General features: G+C 46.9%; 1 protein-coding gene across 1 annotated transcript in view; it reads left to right on the top strand.

Annotated features, from left to right (window-relative positions):
* RYR3 (ryanodine receptor 3) overlaps positions 1 to 22,118 on the top strand; it is a 514,231-nt gene that overhangs the window by 491,108 nt on the left and 1,005 nt on the right. Inside the window, exons 89-102 of the mRNA XM_053665407.1 lie at positions 596 to 654; positions 1,608 to 1,776; positions 2,853 to 2,939; positions 3,987 to 4,187; positions 7,201 to 7,331; positions 10,781 to 10,823; positions 11,285 to 11,412; positions 11,840 to 11,900; positions 12,232 to 12,378; positions 15,779 to 15,913; positions 17,123 to 17,279; positions 18,460 to 18,524; positions 18,940 to 19,040; positions 21,234 to 21,285. Of these exons, the coding sequence (XP_053521382.1) occupies positions 596 to 654; positions 1,608 to 1,776; positions 2,853 to 2,939; positions 3,987 to 4,187; positions 7,201 to 7,331; positions 10,781 to 10,823; positions 11,285 to 11,412; positions 11,840 to 11,900; positions 12,232 to 12,378; positions 15,779 to 15,913; positions 17,123 to 17,279; positions 18,460 to 18,524; positions 18,940 to 19,040; positions 21,234 to 21,285 (1,536 nt within the window). The remainder of the gene's footprint in view (positions 1 to 595; positions 655 to 1,607; positions 1,777 to 2,852; positions 2,940 to 3,986; positions 4,188 to 7,200; positions 7,332 to 10,780; positions 10,824 to 11,284; positions 11,413 to 11,839; positions 11,901 to 12,231; positions 12,379 to 15,778; positions 15,914 to 17,122; positions 17,280 to 18,459; positions 18,525 to 18,939; positions 19,041 to 21,233; positions 21,286 to 22,118) is intronic.

The following is a 22,118-nucleotide window of genomic DNA, read 5'->3' as shown; positions in this document are numbered from 1 at the left end:
AGTGCTGGGAAGGGTTTGGAATTTCCAGGCAAGGAAATGAGGCCTGTGTGCTGGGGCATAGGAAGTAACAAATCAAGTGGTGCAAGATGAGGATGGAGCGAAAGGCCATGATCACGTTGGCCTTGCAGACCTTGGTGAGGAGCCTGACTTTTCTTCTCAGTGCAGTGGCCATCTCTGTCTAAGGGACTGGGGTGGCGGGAAAAGGACCGAAGGCCAGGCAGGTATCCTGTCTGAGGAAAGCAGGTTCTGGATTGGACCTGGTATTATCCATGTCCCATCTCTCCTTGAGGCCATGGGGCAGTAGGACCACTGCCACTGGGCTCTTACAGTGTCCTGGCACAGGTCTCTCTGAGGAGAATAGTAAACAGGGCAGTGGAGTTTGGGGGTTTGAAATCTTTGTCTGGACATCTCTCCAGAGTCCCTTGAAATGTAGCAGCAGGGCACTTACATCCCATGATCCAGAGAAAAGCAGAGGCGTGAAAAAAGAAAGCCGTTTGGACTTCTAATCAAGCAGAGGAAATGGCCAGCAATGTGGCTCATCGCCATGAACTCACCGATTTGGGGAAAGTCTTCACTGATTGTTATTTTTATCTAGGCGGCAGAGATGAGAGCAGCCCATGAGCCAGAAGGAAAAGTGGAACCTGAGAAAGCAGAGTAAGTTTTTGGTAGCTTTGAGTACTCAAAATCCTGTCGTAGACAGTCCTTGATAGCACCCACTATTCCATTGCTATGGTATATAGAAAACTTGATTTCGAGTAACACAAGAAGTCAATTTTTTGTAAACTCTGGATCCATTTCCTTTAACCCCAGATGTACAATAAACACATTTTATCAATCTTGTTAACTTTATAATCTCACTAGTAGATCAGAATTTCTCTGATGGGCCCTGGCTGGTGTGGCTCAGTGGATTATCACCAGCTGGATTCCCTGTCAGGGCACACGCCTGGGTTGTGGGCCAAGTCCCCAGGGGCAAGGGACACGTGAGAGGCAACCACACATTGCTGTTTCGCTTCCTCGCTTTCTCCCTCCATTCCCCACTCTCTAAAACTAAATAAAATCTTTAAAAAGAGAATTTCTCTGATGGGAATTCCTCTTAATAGCTGCTCCTGTGTGTGTGTTGTGTGGGGAACCTAACTGCTCCTGATCCACATGGCCAAACAAATCAGCGAATACCCACATCTCATAACTTCACGTAATGTTGATGATGTCTCACAGAGTCTAAACCTCTTACATGCCAGGCCCTTTGCTAAGGCCTTTTACACAATATCTCATTTAATGCCTACCTCAGACTTGGAGAATGGGTGCTATTGCTAAGTCAAATGAAGTCTTAAAAAATAAAGGACTTTTCTGAAGGGAAAGAGTTCTTGGGCCAAATTTCAGGAGACTACAAATTTATATTTACAGCTATTGTATACCTATGACCACAGCTCCTTAAAGGGGACACCACTCATTAAGGGCAAAGCTGATGTCCAGGCACTGTGGTGCAATAACAACCTGAGGTTCCCACCCATGAGGAATAATTAGGAGATTTCTCTTTAATTCAGTCTCCCTGTCCAGGCTGGGCCTCCCTCTGTCCTCTGTGCTGATGGGGTTTCTTGTCCCTGCAGCATGGAAGATGGAGAAAAGGAGGATCAAGCCAGAGAAGAGCAAGCCAAGGCCCTGTGGGCAGAAGCCACAAAGAAGAAGAAGCGGCGGCATGGCCAGAAAGTCGAGAAGCCTGAAGCCTTCACGGCTAATTTCTTCAAAGGGCTGGAAGTCTATCAGACCAAGCTGCTGGTGAGTGCCCCTTCCCTGGCCTCACTCCTGGTGCAGGAGGTGCCCAGGCAGAGAAATGACCACGACTTTCGTTTCACCGTTTGGTTAGTTATGCTCCCTCACTTCCTCATTCCTCTTCTTTTCCTCTTCTCATTTATCTGCCTGTTCCTGTGTCAGAGGAAAAGAAAAAGAGGATAGCCTAGAAAAGCCAAGCGCTCCAGCTGCCCCGCCCCACCCCGCAGTGGGCACCCCGTCTGACCTGTGCTCTTGGAGAGAGGGAATCCCTCCTCCTAGCTGGCCCTACGTGTGTATGGGGGGTCCAAAGTTCAGAGGTCGTTGGATGATCTGGGATGCAGAAAGAATACTCCTGTGTTAGGTTAGGTTCTCACACTTGTCCTCAAAAGCTGTTATTTCACATGCAATCGGCCCTCAGTACAGCTTGAGACATTCTTTCTCAGACACATTGCCCACTGAGGTGTAGTTGCTGATGGCCAGGATGACACCTTCCTCAGCACCACTGGGGACAGTCCCCTCTGCAGAGGGACTGAGAGCTTTCCCCACGCAGCTGCCAAGCTGGTCCTCCAGTGCTGGTTCCTCCAAGGAGACGACAGTGAGAACAGGAACGACGCCCCCTGAGAGGGGAGAGGCAGAGGCCCTCCCCTCGGGGACTTACAAAGGAACAAGGGCTTGGGGCCACAGTCTGGCTGCATGCAGGGTCCGAGCTGCAGAGGAGGCTTTTTGTGAGCTTAGATCACACATAATGTCCAAATAGACTGCTTTCTGCACCAAGTGCTCAAGGCATGCACGCACGCACGCACTCACGCACTCCACAGCCCCATGAGTCTGCAGGTAGTGTGTTTGGTTCCCTGAGGGATAAGCTGGGGCAGAGTTCCTTTGAATATCATTCTAAGACATTTTTTAAAATCATCATTTCTGGTTTCTCCCCCACATAAGTCCTGAGAAGGCCAGGACTGTCCTCGAAGACTGGCTACTAGAGAGTAGGGCTAGTGCTGCACAGACTTCTCACCAGAAGAGATCTGTGTGAGAGAAGGGAGTTCTCTTCCTTCTGCGACTTCTGCCTGTCCTTTTCTTTTCAGCATTACCTGGCCAGGAATTTCTACAACCTGAGGTTCCTTGCTCTGTTTGTAGCCTTCGCTATCAACTTCATCCTGCTCTTTTACAAGGTGATACTTCATTCAAAGGTTATTTGCTAAATACACTTTATTTGTTTTAAAAATAATAGAAATTAGAGCTAATATTCTAATATCTAGTGATTTCTAAGACACTGGCTCCTGAAAAGGATACTATTTCTAGCAACGGGAAGAATGGCGAGACCGCTTGCAAGGGAAGGCAGTTAGAACACTTTCAGTGGTTCAGGGTTATTCTATTCATTAAAGTTCTTTAAATATTCCTTGAGCATCTACTACATCCTTGACCCTCTATTAGGAACTACGAGGCATTTCAAAACGAGTAATACAGTCCTTCCCTTGAGGAATAAGGTACCCAAGAGCCATTATAATTGGCCCATATGTTAGAACCCATAATACAAGGAAGACTTAACAGGAGTTGCTGGCTATGGGAAAAGAGAAATGAAGGTTTTGAACACTGATAAGTGGGTCTTATACACAGTAGGCACATAATAAATGTTTATGGAATGAATGAATGAATGATAGGTCCTAGATTTTTGACATAGTCTTCAATTGGCTATTTCACCTTGCCTCTCTCCCTTCCTGTTTAAAACCACCCATCTAATTTTTATAAAACATGCTTTATTCACCTCCAACTTCCATGCCGTGAACTAATGGCTTTCTCTTGCCTGTAGAAGAAAAATGGGAGTTTACAGAGTGGTGTGGCAAGACTTGGTTTTACACATATCGAGGTGGGGGTGGCCACAGGCAGCCGGAGCTGCAGGCCGCAGCCTCGGAGGTGTAGCTTCGGGGGCATCTGTGTAAGGACGGCAGGCGAAGCAATGACTGAGTGTCGGGGGCATCTAAGAAAGAGTGGAAAATGCTGAGTGTGCCCACCTGTGGGTGCCTAATCTCCTCCCAGGCCCTATACGTGCTTCCCGAACACCCTCCCACAAGGAGTATAGCACATATAATAAAACTTCCCTAACTTTAAAAATATTTTTGCTTTTCCTCAGAAGATACATTCTGCCTCTTTAAAGTGTCGCTCACCTCATGGCAGAGGCTCTTTCTGGTGTTGCTAAGAGTGTGTGTGTCCTGGGCCAGGTCACGGAAGAACCCCTAGAAGAGGAGACGGAGGACGTGGCGAACCTGTGGCACTCCTTTAATGAGGAGGAAGAGGAAGAGGCGATGGTGTTCTTCGTCCTGCAGGAGAGCACCGGGTACATGGCCCCGGCGTTGCGGGCCCTGGCCATCGCCCACACCATCATCTCTCTGGTCTGTGTGGTGGGCTACTACTGCCTGAAGGTGAGCTGCCGACCGCGCCGAAGCCAACCTGACTTCTCGGGCAGGAGGCGTCCTTCCGAACCCAGCCGGCCCTTTGCTCTCCCAGACTTTCCTAAGGGACCAAAGTCCGTGGAGCAGCAGCCAGGGGGTCACCCAGGAGCTGCTTAGACCTGTGCCATCTGGAGCCCTGCCCCAGGCTCTTTAAATCAGAATCCACGATTTAACACGATCCGCAGGGGATCGGTGTCCACACTCTAGTTGGAGAAGCCTTGCTCCGTGACTCCCATTTCAGGCACTGTTTGGTGAATTTCATACAATTAGAATCATCAGGCTAAGTCACTCGTAGAGCAGGTGACGAGAGTGTCTTCTGCTCTTTCACGTTAGAGTTTTTACAAAAATGCTTTTGACTTTTCAAAAATTATTAGGTTCTAACTATTTGCAATATCAGAAGCTTACTGATCAGTTAGTGTCAGTTACTGTTTATTGCTGCATAACAAATCACCCTAAAACTTAGTGGCTTAAAGTGACACATTGTTTCTCTCTGAATCTGCGGACTGGCTGGGCCCACGGGAGCCGTCCACCTGCTCCGTGTGAGAGGTGGCTGCATCAGCAATCGCCTGGGTGCTCAGCGGGGCCAGACTGTCCACAGTGGCGCACGCTCATGCCTGCACAGTGCAGGGGTAACAGCTGGCAGGCTGGGCTCCGCTGGGGCAGCTGGGCGGCTCCATGTAGACTCAGCGCATTGCCCTTTCCACGTGGCCTCTCCACGTTCTCTCTGTAGCCAGGTAGCTGGACTTCTTGTATATGGTGCCTTGGAGTTTCCAAAAACACAAAAGTGAGAGTGGCCAGCTCTCCTGAAGGCCCAGGCCCCGAATGGCCACAGTGTCATTCTTACTGCAGCCTGTTGGTGAAAGCAAGGCCCGGGGCTGGCCCAGATTCCTCATCAATGGGGGTGAGGAGGGCTGGCTCACGGGGGCTGTCTTCAGTCACTCTGTTTTTGGTGTTCTAAGTCCTTTTCTACAGCACCACATTTTCTCTCGTTACATTTTTTTCTTACTTCTCTTTAGTAGGAAGCCTCCTTGGCTCTTTACCAAGCCGTTTCCTCCCAGGGAAGAATCCAGGAAATAGATCCCAATCCTTGTGGCCCTCACTTCCCCAGTGACCTACAGTATCATGTAGAAAGTTCAGTCACCCTGCTGGTGAGAGACTCTCTACCCTGAACCACACTGAGGACTCCACTGTAACAATAAAAACACGGATTCTGCAACCGGGCTGCCTGGCTGGGACTCAGAGCTCTGCCACTTAACCTCACCATTCCTCTGTGTCCTCATCTGTAAAAATGAGTATTATAATAATACCACCAACCCCTAACAGTTGCTGGGAGGAATAAATGAATGAACACGTGTACAAGTACTCATAATATCAGACATAGTAACACTAGGGTGTTAGCTACCATTCCATACCTCCCCATCCTCGAGCTCATCTTGGGGCAGGGGACGCAGACACGCTGCTGACCCAGAGACGAGAGAAGCACCGCCTGGGGACTGAGAGCAAGTCTGACGTGCAGAGCTGTGCGCACTCTGAGAAGACCGAAGGGGGATCCTTTGAATCCCAGAGATCAGCACGGCTCTAAAACCTGATATTATCATTGTTATTCAGAGTCATTTCAAAATGCAGCAGAAATTGGCGCAGCTTCATCTTTATCTTTGTTTCCCCTCCCACATCATCCATTAACTGACAGCCATCCTGGATGCCTCACAATGCCTATCATTAGCCTTTGCCGTCTTCCTATCGTTCGTCTTTGATTTCTTCTGTGTCGTCCTATTGTTTTAAAGAAAAAAGAGCAAGAAGTAACTCTTTACAAATCATGATCTAGTTTTTTTCTTTTTGTCTTGGAAATAAAAGGGGCAGTATGAGGTATATGGATATCATTAGCTTTGAGGAAGAATTATTGGAAAAAACTCTTTGGAAACCAAGGTCTTAAGGATGTTGCTAAGTAACCAGTGGTTTCCCAGCTGAATGAGAAACCCTGGTTCTCTCTGAATTACACATTTCTGGCTATTCTGACTTCCTCTAGAATTTCAGTAGTGCCCTCTGACCTCACGAACCCTGTCCCGTATTTGAAGTGTGTGTGTGTCCAGGGATGGTTGGGGTGCGTGAATTATATCCCTGTCCTTCTGTGTGTACTTCTTTGGTGGTAGGTCTTTTTTTTAACTGATTTTTAGAAACAGAGAGGCAGGCAGAAAAGAGGGGGCGGGGAGAGAGAGAAACAATGATTTTGTTGCTCTACTTATTGACACCTTCGTTGGTTGAGTCTTGCATGTGCACTAACCAGGGATCGAACGTGCAACCTTGGTGTATCGGGATGATGCTCTAACCAGCCAGGACTGGTGGTAGGTCTCTGTAGCCCTGCCACCATATCTAGTCTAAAATCAGACTTAGAACTGCAAGAGGATGGGGATGATGGCTGAGAACAAATAAGCGTGCTCCTACCTCACAGGAACTCCTGACGGAGAGGATCTCGGGAGGAAAACCTCAACACAGAAAGACCACTACACGGATGCAGAGCCCATGGTCTCATTCTATCAGACCGGGTTTCATTAGGCAAAGCCATGCGATGACTGCGACCCTAGCCACTGGAGGGGTCGGAACATTTCATGGTGTACCTGTGGCCGACCAGTCAATTCTAGAATGATTTATCATCCTTTCTTAGTTCTTGGCAGTCTTAGGAGACCTCACTCTTTCAGCCCAGGGACTCATCTATGTACAGAGTGAGTGGAGGAGTCCAGTTTGCATTAGTATCAGCTGTTTAACCCAAACCTGAAAGGGCAGCCTAGGTCAGATCCGCTTTTGGAAAGGAAGGTGTATTAGCCAAAGGAGTGATACGGGATTTCACTCTGGATGCACAGTTAAGCCCCCTACGAATTCCACTAAAAGACTGCTGTCCTGGAGGTGGAAGGCCTGTTTGTAAGAAATGCTTGGATGCTCTAACCGGAAAGCCTTCTCTGAGTACCCAGTGTCTTCCCATTCCCAGGTCCCTTTGGTGGTATTCAAGCGAGAAAAAGAGATTGCCAGGAAGCTGGAGTTTGATGGCCTGTACATTACCGAACAGCCATCTGAAGATGACATCAAAGGGCAATGGGACCGCTTGGTAATCAACACACCGTAAGTTCCCCCGCCCCACACCCTCCCCGCCAAGGTAATCAAGCCCTCTAAGCCTTAGTTTCCTCTTCAGTAACAGAGGAATGAGAATGCCACCTCCTCCAGTCTGGGAGCAGTAATGCCCAGCCCAGGGCCTGGCACATGGTAGGGGTCAGTGTTGGTCATTCCCTTTCCCTACCTGTTCAAAAAATGGCCATCATCGTTAGCGAAGATAATGCTCTAGTGCCAGCATATTCACAATTGTGAAAGTTGTAAGATAATTAATGTTCTGACTGAAAAGTAAAGAAATGGGGCCAGACAGGTAAACTGTGACGGTGATGAAACACTCAGCTGTGACAGTTAAAATATGCACGAGTGGAAACAACCACCCGACCCCTAGAGAGGGAAGTTGCTCCTTACCCACAGACGGCACCAAACCGAGAAAGGCAGCAGCACAAAGCCACGACCGAGCTTTTCCAATAGTCTCTGGAAAGGGAATTCTCCTCTTGGGGGTGGGGGTGGGGATGGGGCGGGGGGGGGGGCAGTGAGCATGCAAATCAGAAGCCTGTTCCTGCCATTCTCTTCCAATAAGGAACAGGGATCCGGCTGTTTCCGGCCCTTTGTGATTACAGAACAGAAATGTTGGATGCTATTAAATAATTTTCAAACCATAAGATGCACTTAGGTTTTAGAGGAAGAAAATAGGAAAAAAATTTTTGGAGCAAAAAATGTGGTAAAATATTTAATAACATAAACAACATAATACTTCACCAATGTACATGTAAACAGAACTCAACAGCAGCAGTAACCACCATTATTCCTCCCAAACTGGGGGCGTGGAGAAGGGTGCATCTTAAAGTCCGAAAATCTGGTAATTCTTTGGCACAAGATGATACGGCCTGAAAGTACCAGGAAAGAGGCAGTTCAGGTTCAAGAAATTTATCCTGAGGAGGCAGTGAGACAAGAACTCTAAAATGTCCCAACAAGGATATCTGCTGAAACTTTTTATGTGAAGTGACTTACATGTCCTTAAGTAGTAAATACATAAATAAGTAGATGTTTAGGAAATTTTTGATAAATGGACCCTTAATTTTTTCACAATAATGGCCTCATAGCACACATAGTACTTTGTAACCTGTTTTTTTTCCGTTAACTATGTATCATGGAGACCTTTATTTTTTAGTAGTATTTTTTCCTTGTTAAATATACATGTAGAAGATAGAGAATGTGCATGTATATTTTGAAGTATAATAGTAAGTTGAACCACAAGGCTAACACGGAGCACTGCGGAGCACTTCCAAGTCCCAGGTGTTACGACCCCCTTGCCCGGTCTCCCCAGACCCCGCTGACTGCTCTCCTGACGTTGGTGGTGCTCGGGTTCGCGTCCCAGTTTCGCCACTTCGATGTGTCCCTAGATGCTGTTTCGGTTTGACGACTTCTGAGCTGTATGTACACAGAGTTACACTCTCTGTGCGGCACCGTCATGTGAATCACGTGTTCTGTGCTGTGTTTGAGATGATGTGTGTGGCCATCGTTTTGTCATTTTCAAAACTAAGCTGTTTCAAAACATTTGAAAAACACATGTACGAGTATATTATCATCTATTTATCTATTTTCCTGACAGTGGGTACTTCCAGTGTTTGCAGTCTCTGGCTATTACAAACAGTGCCACAATGAACATTTCTATAACTCATGCACAAGTAAAAGAGTTTCTCCAGAGTTGGGACCCAGGAGAAAAAAATTGAATAGTAGGACATGCAGATGTCGGTCCAATTTACCTTCGACCAGCCCCATGCAAGAGTCCCTGCCCCTCTGCCTTCTCGTCAGCACTTGTTACTGGCAGGTAGTTCTGCTGACTTGGAAAGTAACAGTGGTACCTCACTGCGCATGTCCCTGATTCCTAAAGAGGGTGCACATCATATATTGTTCTTCTTGACCATTCATGGGTAGATGTTATTTATTTATGCACTTATCTTCTGAAGTTTCTTTTGTCTGTCGCACACTTTAAAGAATATTACCTAGTAAAAATATGTTTTCTGCCTTCAAGGAGCTTATGTACCTAGTCAGCAGACAAAAATACTCCAACCAAAGTAAGATCACGTTCAAAGGGGTCTTGCCCAGAGCCTTCAGTCAGTGGCCCTTCTGGAATTTTCTACTTACAACAAAATGTGACCAAGGCTGGGTTGTATGTTATGGACCATTTTTATAAAGGACTTAGAAAGGAGATACCAGTGTGGACAGAGGAAGCCTGGCTTGATTTTCCTTTGTTTTGTTTATTTTAGACTCTAAATGCAATACATAAAAAAATCAAGTTGCAGAAAAATGCACAAAGAAGAAAGTCAACATAATTGCTGACTTTTAATCAACATTAGCCTTTTAATCTATAAACCCAGCATTTGTTCTTGCTTTTAAGTGGCATTTGGTAATTTAAGACAAAGAAACTGCTTTAACTATTTTTTTAAAGCGTTTTGAAAGATGGCCACCCAGTTGGGGAGAGGTGGCACTTGCTGAAGGTTGTTCTGAGAAGTCCGTGCACAGAGGGCGGCCCCTCTCCTCACACCAACTGGGGTGGTGTCTAGAACAGGAGACTGCATCCCAGTTCCAACGAGAATGACTCAGATGAAGGAAAACAGAAGTGTAAAAAGCACGTGCCAAGGGCCAGCAGCTCCTCAGCTGTAATCTAGCCTCACAGGGAACCCTCCCAGGAAGGGTCAGGCATTCTGTAGACTAGAGGAGCAAAATATTTTGAATGGTTTTTGCCAACATGCCTGAAAGTAACAGCTTTCTTGACTTTAACAATAGAAAGCTCCTTGCAGTGGAGCTAGTGGAGGCTGCCAGGCAGAAGAAAGAAGTGTGCTGTGCGGGGTTAGGGGCAGGACGCTTTGGGAAGCCACCTCCAAGGGAGAAAGGGACCTAACGCCCCGAAGAAGGCAGACCCCACAGGAGTTCCAGGGAAGGGAGAAGAGCGCGGAAGAGCCCTCTGGTTAGCAAAACTCTATCGAAATTGAACTAAAGGTGGTTCCCAGACTAGAAACCTTGTGTAATTAGGGACTTTATCTACATGTTACCCCACAGAACCCCAATCTCCTACCCCAGCTACGGACATAAACCAGGTACTCAATGAATGCAGGTTAAATGCATGCATTTCCTACAGGGTTCTGCTTCTACTTAATACTGGGATCACTAAACACTTTTCTGCTTCTGTCTAATCCTGTCATCACAAGTGCTGGCTCTTAGCCATAATTTTAAATAGAAAATGCAGAGTGGTTTCCTGAGTGTTTCAGAAGTCAGTGCAAAGTAGTGAAACCGTAAATCAGCCCTGTGGTGACTGTGAACTTCAATCACGTCTTGAATTCTTCAATGAGCCGGACAAAACCCACAGGGATCACAGATCCAGACACTCAAACTGTGAAGTTTCTTGATGTGCTTTGCCTTGATGTTAAGAACCTGCCTTTTCCGTTGTCTTTTTTCAGATCTTTTCCTAGTAACTACTGGGACAAGTTTGTGAAGAGAAAGGTAGGCCTTGTCAGTAGGGGTGAGTTCCATGACCACCAAAGAAGTGCCATAGGTTTTGAGTTCTCCACATACAAACATGAATAAATTTGATGTTACTTTTTATGATGGTTTCCCAAGAAGAGTAAGTCACAGACAGGGTGTAAATGAGACATGCAGGTTTCAGTCCTATATTCATCTGCCTTAAACAGCGCAAGACAGTCACTGTTTTCTGCATACTAGGTTCTTTCTCCCCTCCAAGAAAACAGCAGCCTGAAAAGCAATTTTCATTTAATTGCCTTTATCATTTCTGTTTTCTTTGGGGGCTGTTTCCCTTTATTTTTCCTGTCGCATTTTGAATCCTGTCTTTACCACCCTCTTGAAGATCCCAGCGTAGAGCAGTCAGTCCTCGGGAGACGGCGGGCTTCAGGGAACACTGACGCTCTCGTGTGGCCTGGCCTCACCCTCTTGTCCCTTTGCTTTAGGTGATCAACAAGTATGGTGACCTCTACGGAGCGGAACGCATTGCCGAACTCCTGGGTTTGGACAAAAATGCCCTTGACTTTAGCCCGGTAGAAAAGACCAAAGCAGAGGCGGCCTCTCTGGTGTCATGGTACAGAGCTTAGGAGTTAAAATCCAAAGTCTGGCTAAAGTAGATCCTTTGATTTCTCCAGCCCTTTTCAAGGTGCTAAAGGGAAAAATTCTCCATCAGATCTTTGTTCTCTCAGGCTCTGGTCTGGCTTAGGTGTTTCCTCTGGATTCTAACATATTGGGAGGGCAGTGCTTTAAGAAACTTCAGCACCTGTCAGGCCTTTACGCCTGGTAGAGCGAGCTCAAAGAGAAAGACTAACTAAAATCTCAGGTTGGGTGACCCTACTGTTCTCAGTCTCACAGGGCACTCATACACCTCGATAAAGCTCGGAGTCATATCTGGATTGTTAAACCTGAGAGAGAAAAAAACAATCTTTATTTGCCCCCCTGACTAAACACTTAACTTACGCCTGATATTTTCATGTTTTTAAATTCTTTGGCTCCCTTAGGCTAAGCTCCGTGGACATGAAGTACCACATCTGGAAGCTGGGAGTTGTTTTCACTGACAATGTAAGTGTGGCACCTGGAGAAACAAGATTTGGTTCCCTGGCTCAGGGATGTCACTAGACGCCACGAGGAACAAAGCGAGGGAGCTGGCCCCAAAAGACTGAGATCGCTTCAAAGACAGAGGGCCTCCAAGGGGCTGGGGACACGTCTCTCTTGTGCAAGAGTGTAAGACAGATGGGGTTTCACTTGGCAGTTCTTAGGCCAGTTCACAGCACCTCAACATCTAAAACCCTCTATCCTCACGCTGTCCCCAAAGATGAGAAAAATTAGTTCAACCAGCACATCAGGAGGCAGGAATGACTGAAAAACTGCCAAATCTCTTCCATTTCCGCAGTCCTTTCTCTACCTCGCCTGGTACACGACCATGTCAGTGCTGGGCCACTACAACAACTTCTTCTTCGCCGCTCACCTGCTGGATATCGCCATGGGCTTCAAGACCCTGCGGACCATTCTGTCATCTGTGACTCATAACGGCAAACAGGTAGTGGATTTATACTAATATCTAGTGGATGAACCTAGATATGGAGAATAAAACAACCAAAACAGGTAGTACAACTAGAGTATGGCAGGAAGGCACATCATGGTATATCATACAACTTTCTTGGCGAAACACTTGAATGGTGATTGTTTTTAAAAATAAAATTGTAGCCCTCATTCAGGAGGCATAAGACCTTGATTCAGAGACCCCTAACATTTAGATCAAGTAGGGGAGCAGGGCAGGAAGGAGGTGATTGACAAGTCACTTTGGAGGCCTTTGGAGGATCTCCCCCTTCCTCCGTGGATCTGATATACTCACTGGGGGTTAGCACGTGGTCCTGTGTAATTAGAAAATGCCCAAGGTACTTCCGATATAAGCTTCCAACTAAGAACCCATGATTTAGACATGGATATACACACACATAAAAACAGCTATACATATACATGTGTACATACATATAGACATATATGTGTTTATATAGAGAGAGCTGAAAGTTGATATAGTAAAAGATACAGTTATACGTCTGTATAGCCATTGCCACATCCAGTGTGTCTTCTGCAGTGTTGGCCAGGTGAATCCTTCAGTTAAAATCCTCTAATGGTTCCTTCTGTCAACAAATTCAAGTCCTTTAACATTTCCTTCTGCATTAAGGGCAATTCCATGAAAGAGACAAGCCCCCTCACATCCCTAAACCTTTGTATGGAAGGGAGTTAAAGTGTGCCCACCTCCATACAGCCGTTACAGAAGGCAGTATGGGGGCTCCTCACAAGATTAGCTGTAGAACTACCGTGTGGCCCAGCAATCCCACTGCTGGGTGTTCATCTGAGGAAGTGAAATCAGCATCTCGAGGAGAAAGCACACGCCCATGTGCACTGCTGCACTCTTCACAATAGCCAAGATATGGAAACAACCTAAGTGTCCATCAGTGGAAGAACATATAAAGAAAATGTGGTATATACACATGTACAAGGAAATATCATTCGGCCATAAAAACAGAAATACTGCCACTTATAACAATATGGATGGACTTTGAAGGTATTGTGCTAAGTGAAATAAGCCAGGCACACAAAGACAAAAACGGTATGATCTCACTTACATGTGGAATCTAAAAAAGGTGGTTCACAGAACCAAAGACTAGAACAGTGGTTGCCAGAGGCTGGGGGCCTGGGAAATGAGGAGACACGGGTCAGAGGGCATGAACTTCCATTATGACAGGAATAAGCTCCAGGGAGCTGAAAGAAAGCAGGGTGATTACAGTTCAAACTGCTGTATCACGGACTGGAGATTTTCTGAGAGTGGACCTTACATGTTCTCACTTCACTCTCACACACGCAGAATGGTAACTGTAGGGGGTGACGGAGATCATGTTAACTTCATTTCAGTAATCATTTTACAGTGCATACATATATTAAGTCATCAGGTAGTACACCTTAAAAAATACATAAAGATTCCAACCTGAGAAAAAATCAAGTTGACTTTTGTTATAAAATGAAAGTTGCTAGATTATCAGATATTATTAGGGTGTCTTAGATCATTAGGGATCTCTTCTGGGCTTCCAGTAAACAGTCCCTGCTTCTTGTTCGGGTTGGCAGTCAAAAGAACTGAGAAAAGCTGCAGTTTGGGGAGGTGGTCACGGAACCTGATATATAGATGTTGGCTTACAGTGTTAACTGCTTCCTTTTCCTGGGAGGAAGGGTATTGTGTATTTTTACATGCGTATCTTGGGACATTTACCCCATAAAGATCATCTTTCCCAGTGCGATCTGTGGAATGCCAGTTCTGCATGTTCTTTTAGAATTATTTTCTTCCCCTTTACTCAGATAGTGAAACTTCAGTTTTTATTGATTTGGCTTGACAGCGTTAAGGTTGTAACTTAAATGGAAAGTTTCAACAATGAATTTTTTAAAGCATTTTAAAATTGTTCAAGTATAGTTTTCTGTCTTTTACTCCCATCCCATCCCACCTCCCTCCCCCTTAGTTTTTGTCCATGTGTCCTTTATACTTGTTCCTGTGGATCCTCCTCCTTTTCCCCTGAAATTCTCTCCCCTCTGGTCCCTGTAGCCTGTTCTGTATTTCAGTGTCTTTGGTTATATTTTGCTTGCTTGTTTGACAATAAATTTTTTATGTGGCCTTGCTGAATAAACTCTGGCAAGATTATTTAAAAGTAACAAGTGTGCCCAGCTTGTGCCATGTGCCAGGCCACAGCTCCTTTGTAAGGGAGATGTTGTGCTCACTTGACCGGTAAGAGAATTGAAGCTCAGAGAGGCTAAGTGCCTCACCCAAGACCACACAGCTGCTAAGTGGCACAACTAGCTTCATTTTTCCTTCATGCAAAGCCCAGGTTCTTTCTGTTTTTCTAAAACCAGATGGTTCTGTGAGGTCTTCTCTCTGAGGTTGTTACTATTCATTGTCTAAGAAGTTGCTGAATATGTCTCTTCTGCTACTTATGTTAGAAATTTTGCAATTGATCATCAGTTTCTGCTCAGCACCTAGTCCCTTGAATAGGCCAGATGGGCAGGTCCTTTGTGCTCCTCGTGTGTAGTACCCCCTGAAGCCAGGAAAGGAACATGGCCTATGACCCCTGCAAAGGTCCAAGGCAGGTATCTTGGTTATAAAAAATGACACTTTACTAAACCATCATAAAGAATTCTTGTAGTAACATCAAGGCTATGACAATTATCCCACTCATGGTCATGTATAAAATAGTGTCTTGTAGGGACTTCTACCAGCCCAAAGACCCTTCGGTTCCTTTAGAAGCAGCATTAGAGGAGAAGGTGCATTGCGACACTGCAGGTCACTGCCCTCTCTGTGAAAACAGTGTCACCCCATCCTGAAGTCCCTTTGTAGTTTGCACAGGCACAATTCCGTACCCCAGGTACCAGCCTGCTCTGGCTGCCATAATGGAATACAGACCAGGTAGCTTAAGCAGGACATTTCCTCTCAGCTCTGGAGGCTGGAAGTCCAAGATCAAGGTGCAGGTAGGCATGGCTTCCTCTGAGGCCTCCCTGGGACTCCCTCCTGCTCCCCTTCCACTGGATCACCCCTCTGTGCAGCTGTCTTCTTTCCCTCACTCGCACTGTGTCCCAGTCTCTTCTTACACGAACACCAGTTAGACTGGAATAGGGCCTATTCTAACAGTCTCATTTTAATAGAATTATCTCTTTAAAGGTTCTGTCTTCAAAGTCACATCCTGAGGTGCTGGAAGTAAAGGCTTTCACATGAGTAGGGGCACAATTTAGTCCACAGCACCCGACATTACTCTTTTTGCCCAACAGCCTGTTTCTACACGATCTTCTTTTCCTTTCTCCATGGCTCAGGCTCCCCTTTCCTGTGTCCTTGGAGTTGCCTGTGTACATTTCAAGGTGCAGAAGACCCACCTCCAGTTCTTTCTTTCTCCTCCCAGCTGGTTTTGACCGTGGGTCTCCTGGCCGTGGTGGTTTATCTCTATACCGTGGTGGCGTTCAACTTCTTCCGCAAGTTCTACAACAAGAGTGAGGATGATGACGAGCCTGACATGAAGTGTGATGACATGATGACGGTGAGAGCCCACTCAGGGCCACCTGGGCATCCATCCCTGCTGAGAAGGGCTGTGTGTGGTCTAGGGAACTAAGAGCAGTGGAGTTGCAGAGGAGAATACAGATGCCCCATCCACAGGGGCAAGGATCCTAGACATACAGTAGTGCTGGAAATGGTTTCATGAGCACTTACCAAAGATTAGGTAGAAACAGAAGCACCCCGCAGAGCAAGTCATCGGTCATCATTCATCTGTAGTCGTTTGTGGCAAAGATGTGACTACTACTCCATCTAAGTGTGAATGGACCTGTATCTAACTGCATGCAAGGCAAGCTTTTGATTCTTTGTCTCTGAGCTGGAGCAAAGTCCCAGGGACCTGGTGCTCAGTTTATTTCAGCAAGTCCGTAGGCTGACAGAGGAGACAGCAGTAGGGTCAGGTCGGGGCCTCCCCCGCAGAGTGCCCCTGTGGGAAGGACGGACACAGCAGCAGTAGCATCTCTACAAGTTTACGATGACTGGATGTCAGAACGGGAGGTAAGGGTGGGAGACAGTGAACATTCCTCTAGAAAATGGCTAAGACTCCTTGGCTAAAAAGGTTCTTACTCTTTCTTGGGGCAGCACCCTTACCTGACAGCAACACTACAGGTGCCAGAGCACCGGTGTGGCCCTCACCCATCTCCACACTGCCCTGGTGTTTGACTTACCAAGTGTAAGGCTTCCTTTACTCTGGACCTAACCCATCCAGGCAGGAGGCAAGATGGAGGGTGCCCAGGGCCACACATGGGGCACAGAAGGAGAGCAAGTCTGTTCCTTAAGGTGCTACAGGAATCCCTGCCACGTGTAAGGCGAACACAGGAGAAGTAGAAGGGGCCTCTCTTCCCAGAGGTGGGAGTCCAGCCTGCCCCCTTATAATTAAATGACAGAAAACTAATGTCTGGCCTATGCCATATGCATTGGGGCTAAAAGGCCTTCTAATGTATGCACACCTTAAATGAATTCTCTTATATGCATCAAAAAGTTCAAAACTTTCCAAGAATATGAGCAAAAAATATTTTAAAGGGTAAATGTAACAACAGTCTTTCCCCCTGGGTAGACAGCAAACGGACCAGAGGGCAGGGTGAGGAGCAGGGAACGGCAGGACTGCCCCACCCCGTCTGACTGCCCAACTGACCTGACAACCAAACGAACACCCTCTGCACCTTCTACCTGGACTGACATTATTGTTCTTGTCTAGTGTTACCTATTCCACATGTACGTGGGAGTGAGAGCTGGCGGAGGCATCGGCGATGAAATTGAAGACCCTGCTGGTGATCCCTATGAAATGTACCGCATTGTCTTTGACATTACCTTTTTCTTCTTTGTCATTGTCATCTTGCTGGCCATCATTCAAGGTATGGTTGCTAGTTAAATATGAACAGGGCTTAATCTAGTACTCTGTACCTTCCTACGACAGCCTAATTGTTTTATCTAGAGATCTGTGCATGCATTTATGTGTTAATTCCACATTTATTGAGCATCTACTATATATGAGGTCATACCTATAGATAAAGCCAAAGATTCCCCCCAGGCACTGATACAGGCTTAACTCATTTTTATGGCGCTTTACAAATGTTGCATTTTTTTTAACTATCTGAAGTCAAGCCTTTCTACTGGCAAGATTATGACATGCTTTACTGAGTGTTGCTCTACGCAGTGGTCTGTAACCAGACCCACAGTATCTCCAAGATTTGCCTGCACAAGGAACAGAGCACCCCGTTTCTGCCCTTCCCCACTCGGAACTTACCACGACCTGCTTGTTCCGCTCCCCAGAGATCCCCGGTGTGTGGTCCTCCCAGGAGTGGGGCGGGGAGGAGGAGCACAGAAAGGAGCTAAGAGCATGTGACAGGGTTTCTCTTCGTTTCAGGGCAGGGGTGGTGCTATTTAGTCAGTACCTTGCCAGGAGGTAGAGGAATGTGGTGAACTCAGCTTGGGTCACGGTGAGCTATGGTGCCTGTGAGATGTGCAGGTATTGGGGGCTCATAGCAATGAACGGTAATAGGTCTCTCAGGGAACAAGTCAGGAAATGAAATAATAAACACATAGAAAATAATACAAAAATAAGGTAAAAACAACAGAAATGAAAGCCATCGTGGTGGTGGGGGTGGTCAAAGATGCTGGCGTAGAGATTTCCCAGAAAAGAGAGAGAAAGAACCTGAGACACATCAATGCGTCAGGGGCGGGGCGAAGGGGGACCCAGCAGGAAGACAGGAAATGAAAGGCCGAGCCAGACAGAAGGGGCAGAGACTACGGGACGGCAAAATGTTTCTAGGAGGAGTGAGTTGTTAGCAGCACACACTGCAGAAAGGCTGACACTGCAGCAAGGCTGAGTCAGAGGGACATGAGAAATGGTTAGCCAGGGTGCAGCATTTGAAAATAAAGTACTTTTTTCTGATTTTATTTTTACTGAATAGGTCAGCTTGATGATTTACTGTTTTACAAAACAAAGCAGCCTCTGTAATTCCTTCTGTCTTCCTCTACCCTGAACCACTGAACAGATTATTTAAGAAACTTTGTCTTTACATGCAAAATTAGGTCTCATTATCGATGCTTTTGGAGAGCTGAGAGACCAGCAGGAACAAGTGCGAGAAGATATGGAGGTAATGTTCTCCTAACTACTGTTTCTACCTCACAGCAAATAAAAATGGTGAACAACAGGTTCTGCTAGTACTTAGGGCCAGCCCTGGGCAAAACTTCCAAAAAATTTGTTTCCCACTCCCGTCCTCATCTTGGTGCCTAACAACTCTGGGCATTTCGGGCCCCCCGTGTTCTGCACCACTCCACCCCCCTCCCGGTCCGCTGCCCCCACTGTGTGTCCCATGGGTGGGCAGGAGCAAGTATCCTCAGCAACGAGGAGCCGGGTACGATGCGGCACTGGGGGTAGATGACTACGGCCTGAGTACTTGAGAGAGAAGTAGTTTTCAGTGTCTCTCAGTTCCAGCAGATCCCCTCACCCTTTTCCCACCTGCCCGTAATGTCTCACTAACGCCTTTACTGCCTCTGGTATTTTTCTAGACCAAATGTTTCATCTGTGGGATCGGCAATGACTACTTTGACACGACCCCTCATGGCTTTGAAACACATACATTACAAGAGCACAACTTGGCCAACTACCTGTGAGTACTCGTGGTCCATGGGGGCAACAAGGGGTGGCAAAGTCAACAGTCACGTCATTCAGTTCAGTCTCTGCTGATGCTGCCATTTCCTTCTATTTCAATGAAAAGTAGAGGCAATTAGGAAAGAATTTTCCAGAAGTCCCCCTGAGTGCGTGTCTTTGTCCAGACACTCGTCCCCTCCCGTGTTTTCATAGACCTGTGCCGTGGACAGACGGTTGCTTCTCTGAGCAAAGGTCAGTCCCTCCACCTGGGATCAGATGCCATTCCCTCTGCAGGTCACATACCTCCAGCAACTTCTTTCCCTAGAATTTTCCTACCATGCTACAATGTTTTTAACTCTACACAAAGGCAAAAGTCTGTGGCCCCACTTTAACCTACAGCTGTTGCCCCGCTTCTCTCTCTTCATCCAGCAAACCTTACAAGCACCCGCCCTTACTGTCTGCCATTTCTCTGTCCACCCCCTTTGCTCCCTCCCCACCACCCCCTCGCCTTGTGACCACACACTGCTGGACTCCGTGATGTTCAGCCCTCACAGAGTCCATCCTCTCCTAGGAGTACACGGGCTCCGTGATAGCAGGAGGTGGGGACGTGTTTTCACCCCAGTACTGAGGCCTGGCACCCAGTAGGCAAAGAAAAAATATTTAACTTTTTCTAAGGAAAAGCATTCACTTGAGAACAAGTTAATCAGAGCCTATCATGTGCCATGGACTTGCAGAATGTATCGAGAATACGGATTCCCTGAAATTCAGCCTCTGTTGGGCATCAGGGGTGTCCAACCTGTGGTCTGTACGCAGCCCAGAATCGCTATGAGTGGGGCCCAGAGACGTCAAAAGGTTGGACACCCCTGCAAGAGCTTATTTGCAAGGAAAAAAAGGCTGCTCTCTGGCCTCGCCCTTCCCCCTGTGTCTACATTGTATTTAAAAAGGCCTGATCTTTCTTTAAGATGGAACAGGTGTGGCATCTGGCATAGGTGTTACTGTCAAAAAGCACTAGCAAAATGTAGTGTCTTAAACACAAGTGTTCAAAAAGTAACTGGGGCACACCCGCCCTCAAGTCTGAGGAGTCCACACTGTCCTGCACAGTACAGGAGTGCCCCTCCTGGTGGAGGTGATGGGGGCAGCTGTCCTTCCGCAGCAGGTGGGCACACGGCCTCCTTTTACCTCAGGTCCAGCGACTAGGGAGGGGTGAAACGGTGTTATGTGCGGGGTGTCTCCCCCTAGCCCTCTGTGTTACCCTATTTTCTATCTCGGACACCTCTACCAACAAGCTTGGGGTAAGAACCCATTTTATTCTGGTTTGAATGCCACCCTCCACAACATGGTGGGGGCTTTCTCAAATAAATGTGCTAAGAAAGAAATAACATCCTACACTCCTGGATCTCAAACAGGGTAAGATATTGGCCAGGCCTTGTTTTAGTCTGATAAAAGGGAGGAAGGAAACGAATATGCTTGTAGGCTGTACTGAGAGCCACACTCTGAAGCTACAAACCTAAGGAAGGGTGCCCTGAGAGAACTCAGATTTGGGGGCTCAGGCTCTCCTGACCCTCCGAAGAGTACTAGTTCCACTTTTTCTTACCAGAAGCCTCAGAGTCCTTTTCCTAAAGGGCACGAGACTGGTTCCCTTGGAAGCTGCTGCCGAGGTCCTGGAACGCGAGCTGACAGCTCGGCCTCCCGGGACACGTGTGTGTTCCAGGCAGTCAGGCAGGTGCAACCACACCGGTGCCTCTCGGTGTCCACAGTAAAAACAGGACCGCGCTTCTGAAAGAATCAGAGCGACTTCAATGCTTCCAAAAAGTCCTTATCGTCTAGACAAACATGTAATTTCAACTCTACCTTCTTATAAAATGATAAATTGGCCTACTAACAATTACAGTGTTTGAGTTATTATTTGTTTAATTGGGATATTTTTAAAATGGTAGGCAAAATGCTTCCCCACGCGTGATCTTAGCTCAAGGACTGGAGATGGTAAAAAGGGATCTCACCGCAACAAAGGCTCATTGGAGCTCAACCTCACGTTATTCCTAGAAAATGATGGCTTGTGTTATTTTGCCACAGTTCTCTGATTCAGAAAGGCCTCGTCGACAGCACGGTGCTAAAAACACACTTGAGGACCCTGTCTGGTTTGGGTAAATGACATTCGTTTTCCTAACTGCAGTATTTTTCTCACTTATTACCCCCTTCTCCCTCGTCCCAGGTTCTTCCTGATGTACCTGATTAACAAAGACGAGACAGAGCACACGGGTCAGGTGAGGAAAAGTGTCTAAGTAAGAGCCCCCCCTGCCCCCGCCCCGTGTGAGGGGGTCGCTGGTCCCGAGCCTCGGCAGGGCGCGGGCTGCTGCAGGGACGGGCGAGCCCGGCAGTCTCCCCACTGCTCTCTGCCATCCCTGTGAGACGTAAGCAGCCAAAATCCTAAGGCAACCCCAGTCTCTTCCAAAGACTTCCTGGTTACCCTTCCCAACCCACGCTGACATTACCTAAATCCTTGTGGTTGTCGCTTCAGAGTAAAATAGCTGGAGGTTGAGGGAGCATCAGAGAGAGAAAAAGGTAATGAGAAGCTGAGTGGGCGGCTACACAAAGAGCAGGAGAATCATAGTAAAATGCTGCAAGAAACCGCATAAGAAGGACAGCCTTATCTGTGTGAGTGAATGAAGGCTGAAAAAGAAATGTAGAGACAGAGAACACAGGAGGAAGAGGCAAGTTATCAAGTATTCACACACCAGTGCACTTGCAGGAATTCTTCGGAGCTCAAACTTCTGAGCGAGAGAGGGGCAGCTGGTTTCCAGATCTGGTTTTAGCTGCCCAGGCATCTAAGCCAGTCCTCAATGTTCCCTCATCTTGCATTGTTCTACCAGTTACCAACAACACGGAATCGGCCTGTCACTACATCTTTGTCAGTGACAATCAGTGACCTGGTTTCAGCCATTTGGAGGGAACTATGGCTCCAAAACAGGTTGGGCATAGGGTAGGGAAGACTGTGCCAGGTGAGCCCCTTATAAACCCACATCAGTGTCCTGCAGGGACATGCACAGAACAAAACCAGACTTTCAGGTTATTGTGGTTTAAAAGCTGTATCTTTCCC

The sequence above is a fragment of the Artibeus jamaicensis genome, unplaced genomic scaffold (genome assembly GCF_021234435.1).
Source record: "Artibeus jamaicensis isolate MK-2021 breed Jamaican fruit bat unplaced genomic scaffold, CSHL_Jam_final contig_1132, whole genome shotgun sequence".
NCBI lineage: Eukaryota > Metazoa > Chordata > Mammalia > Chiroptera > Phyllostomidae > Artibeus > Artibeus jamaicensis.
Note: the sequence above shows the minus strand (reverse complement) of the source record. Positions and strands in the feature narration are given on the sequence as shown.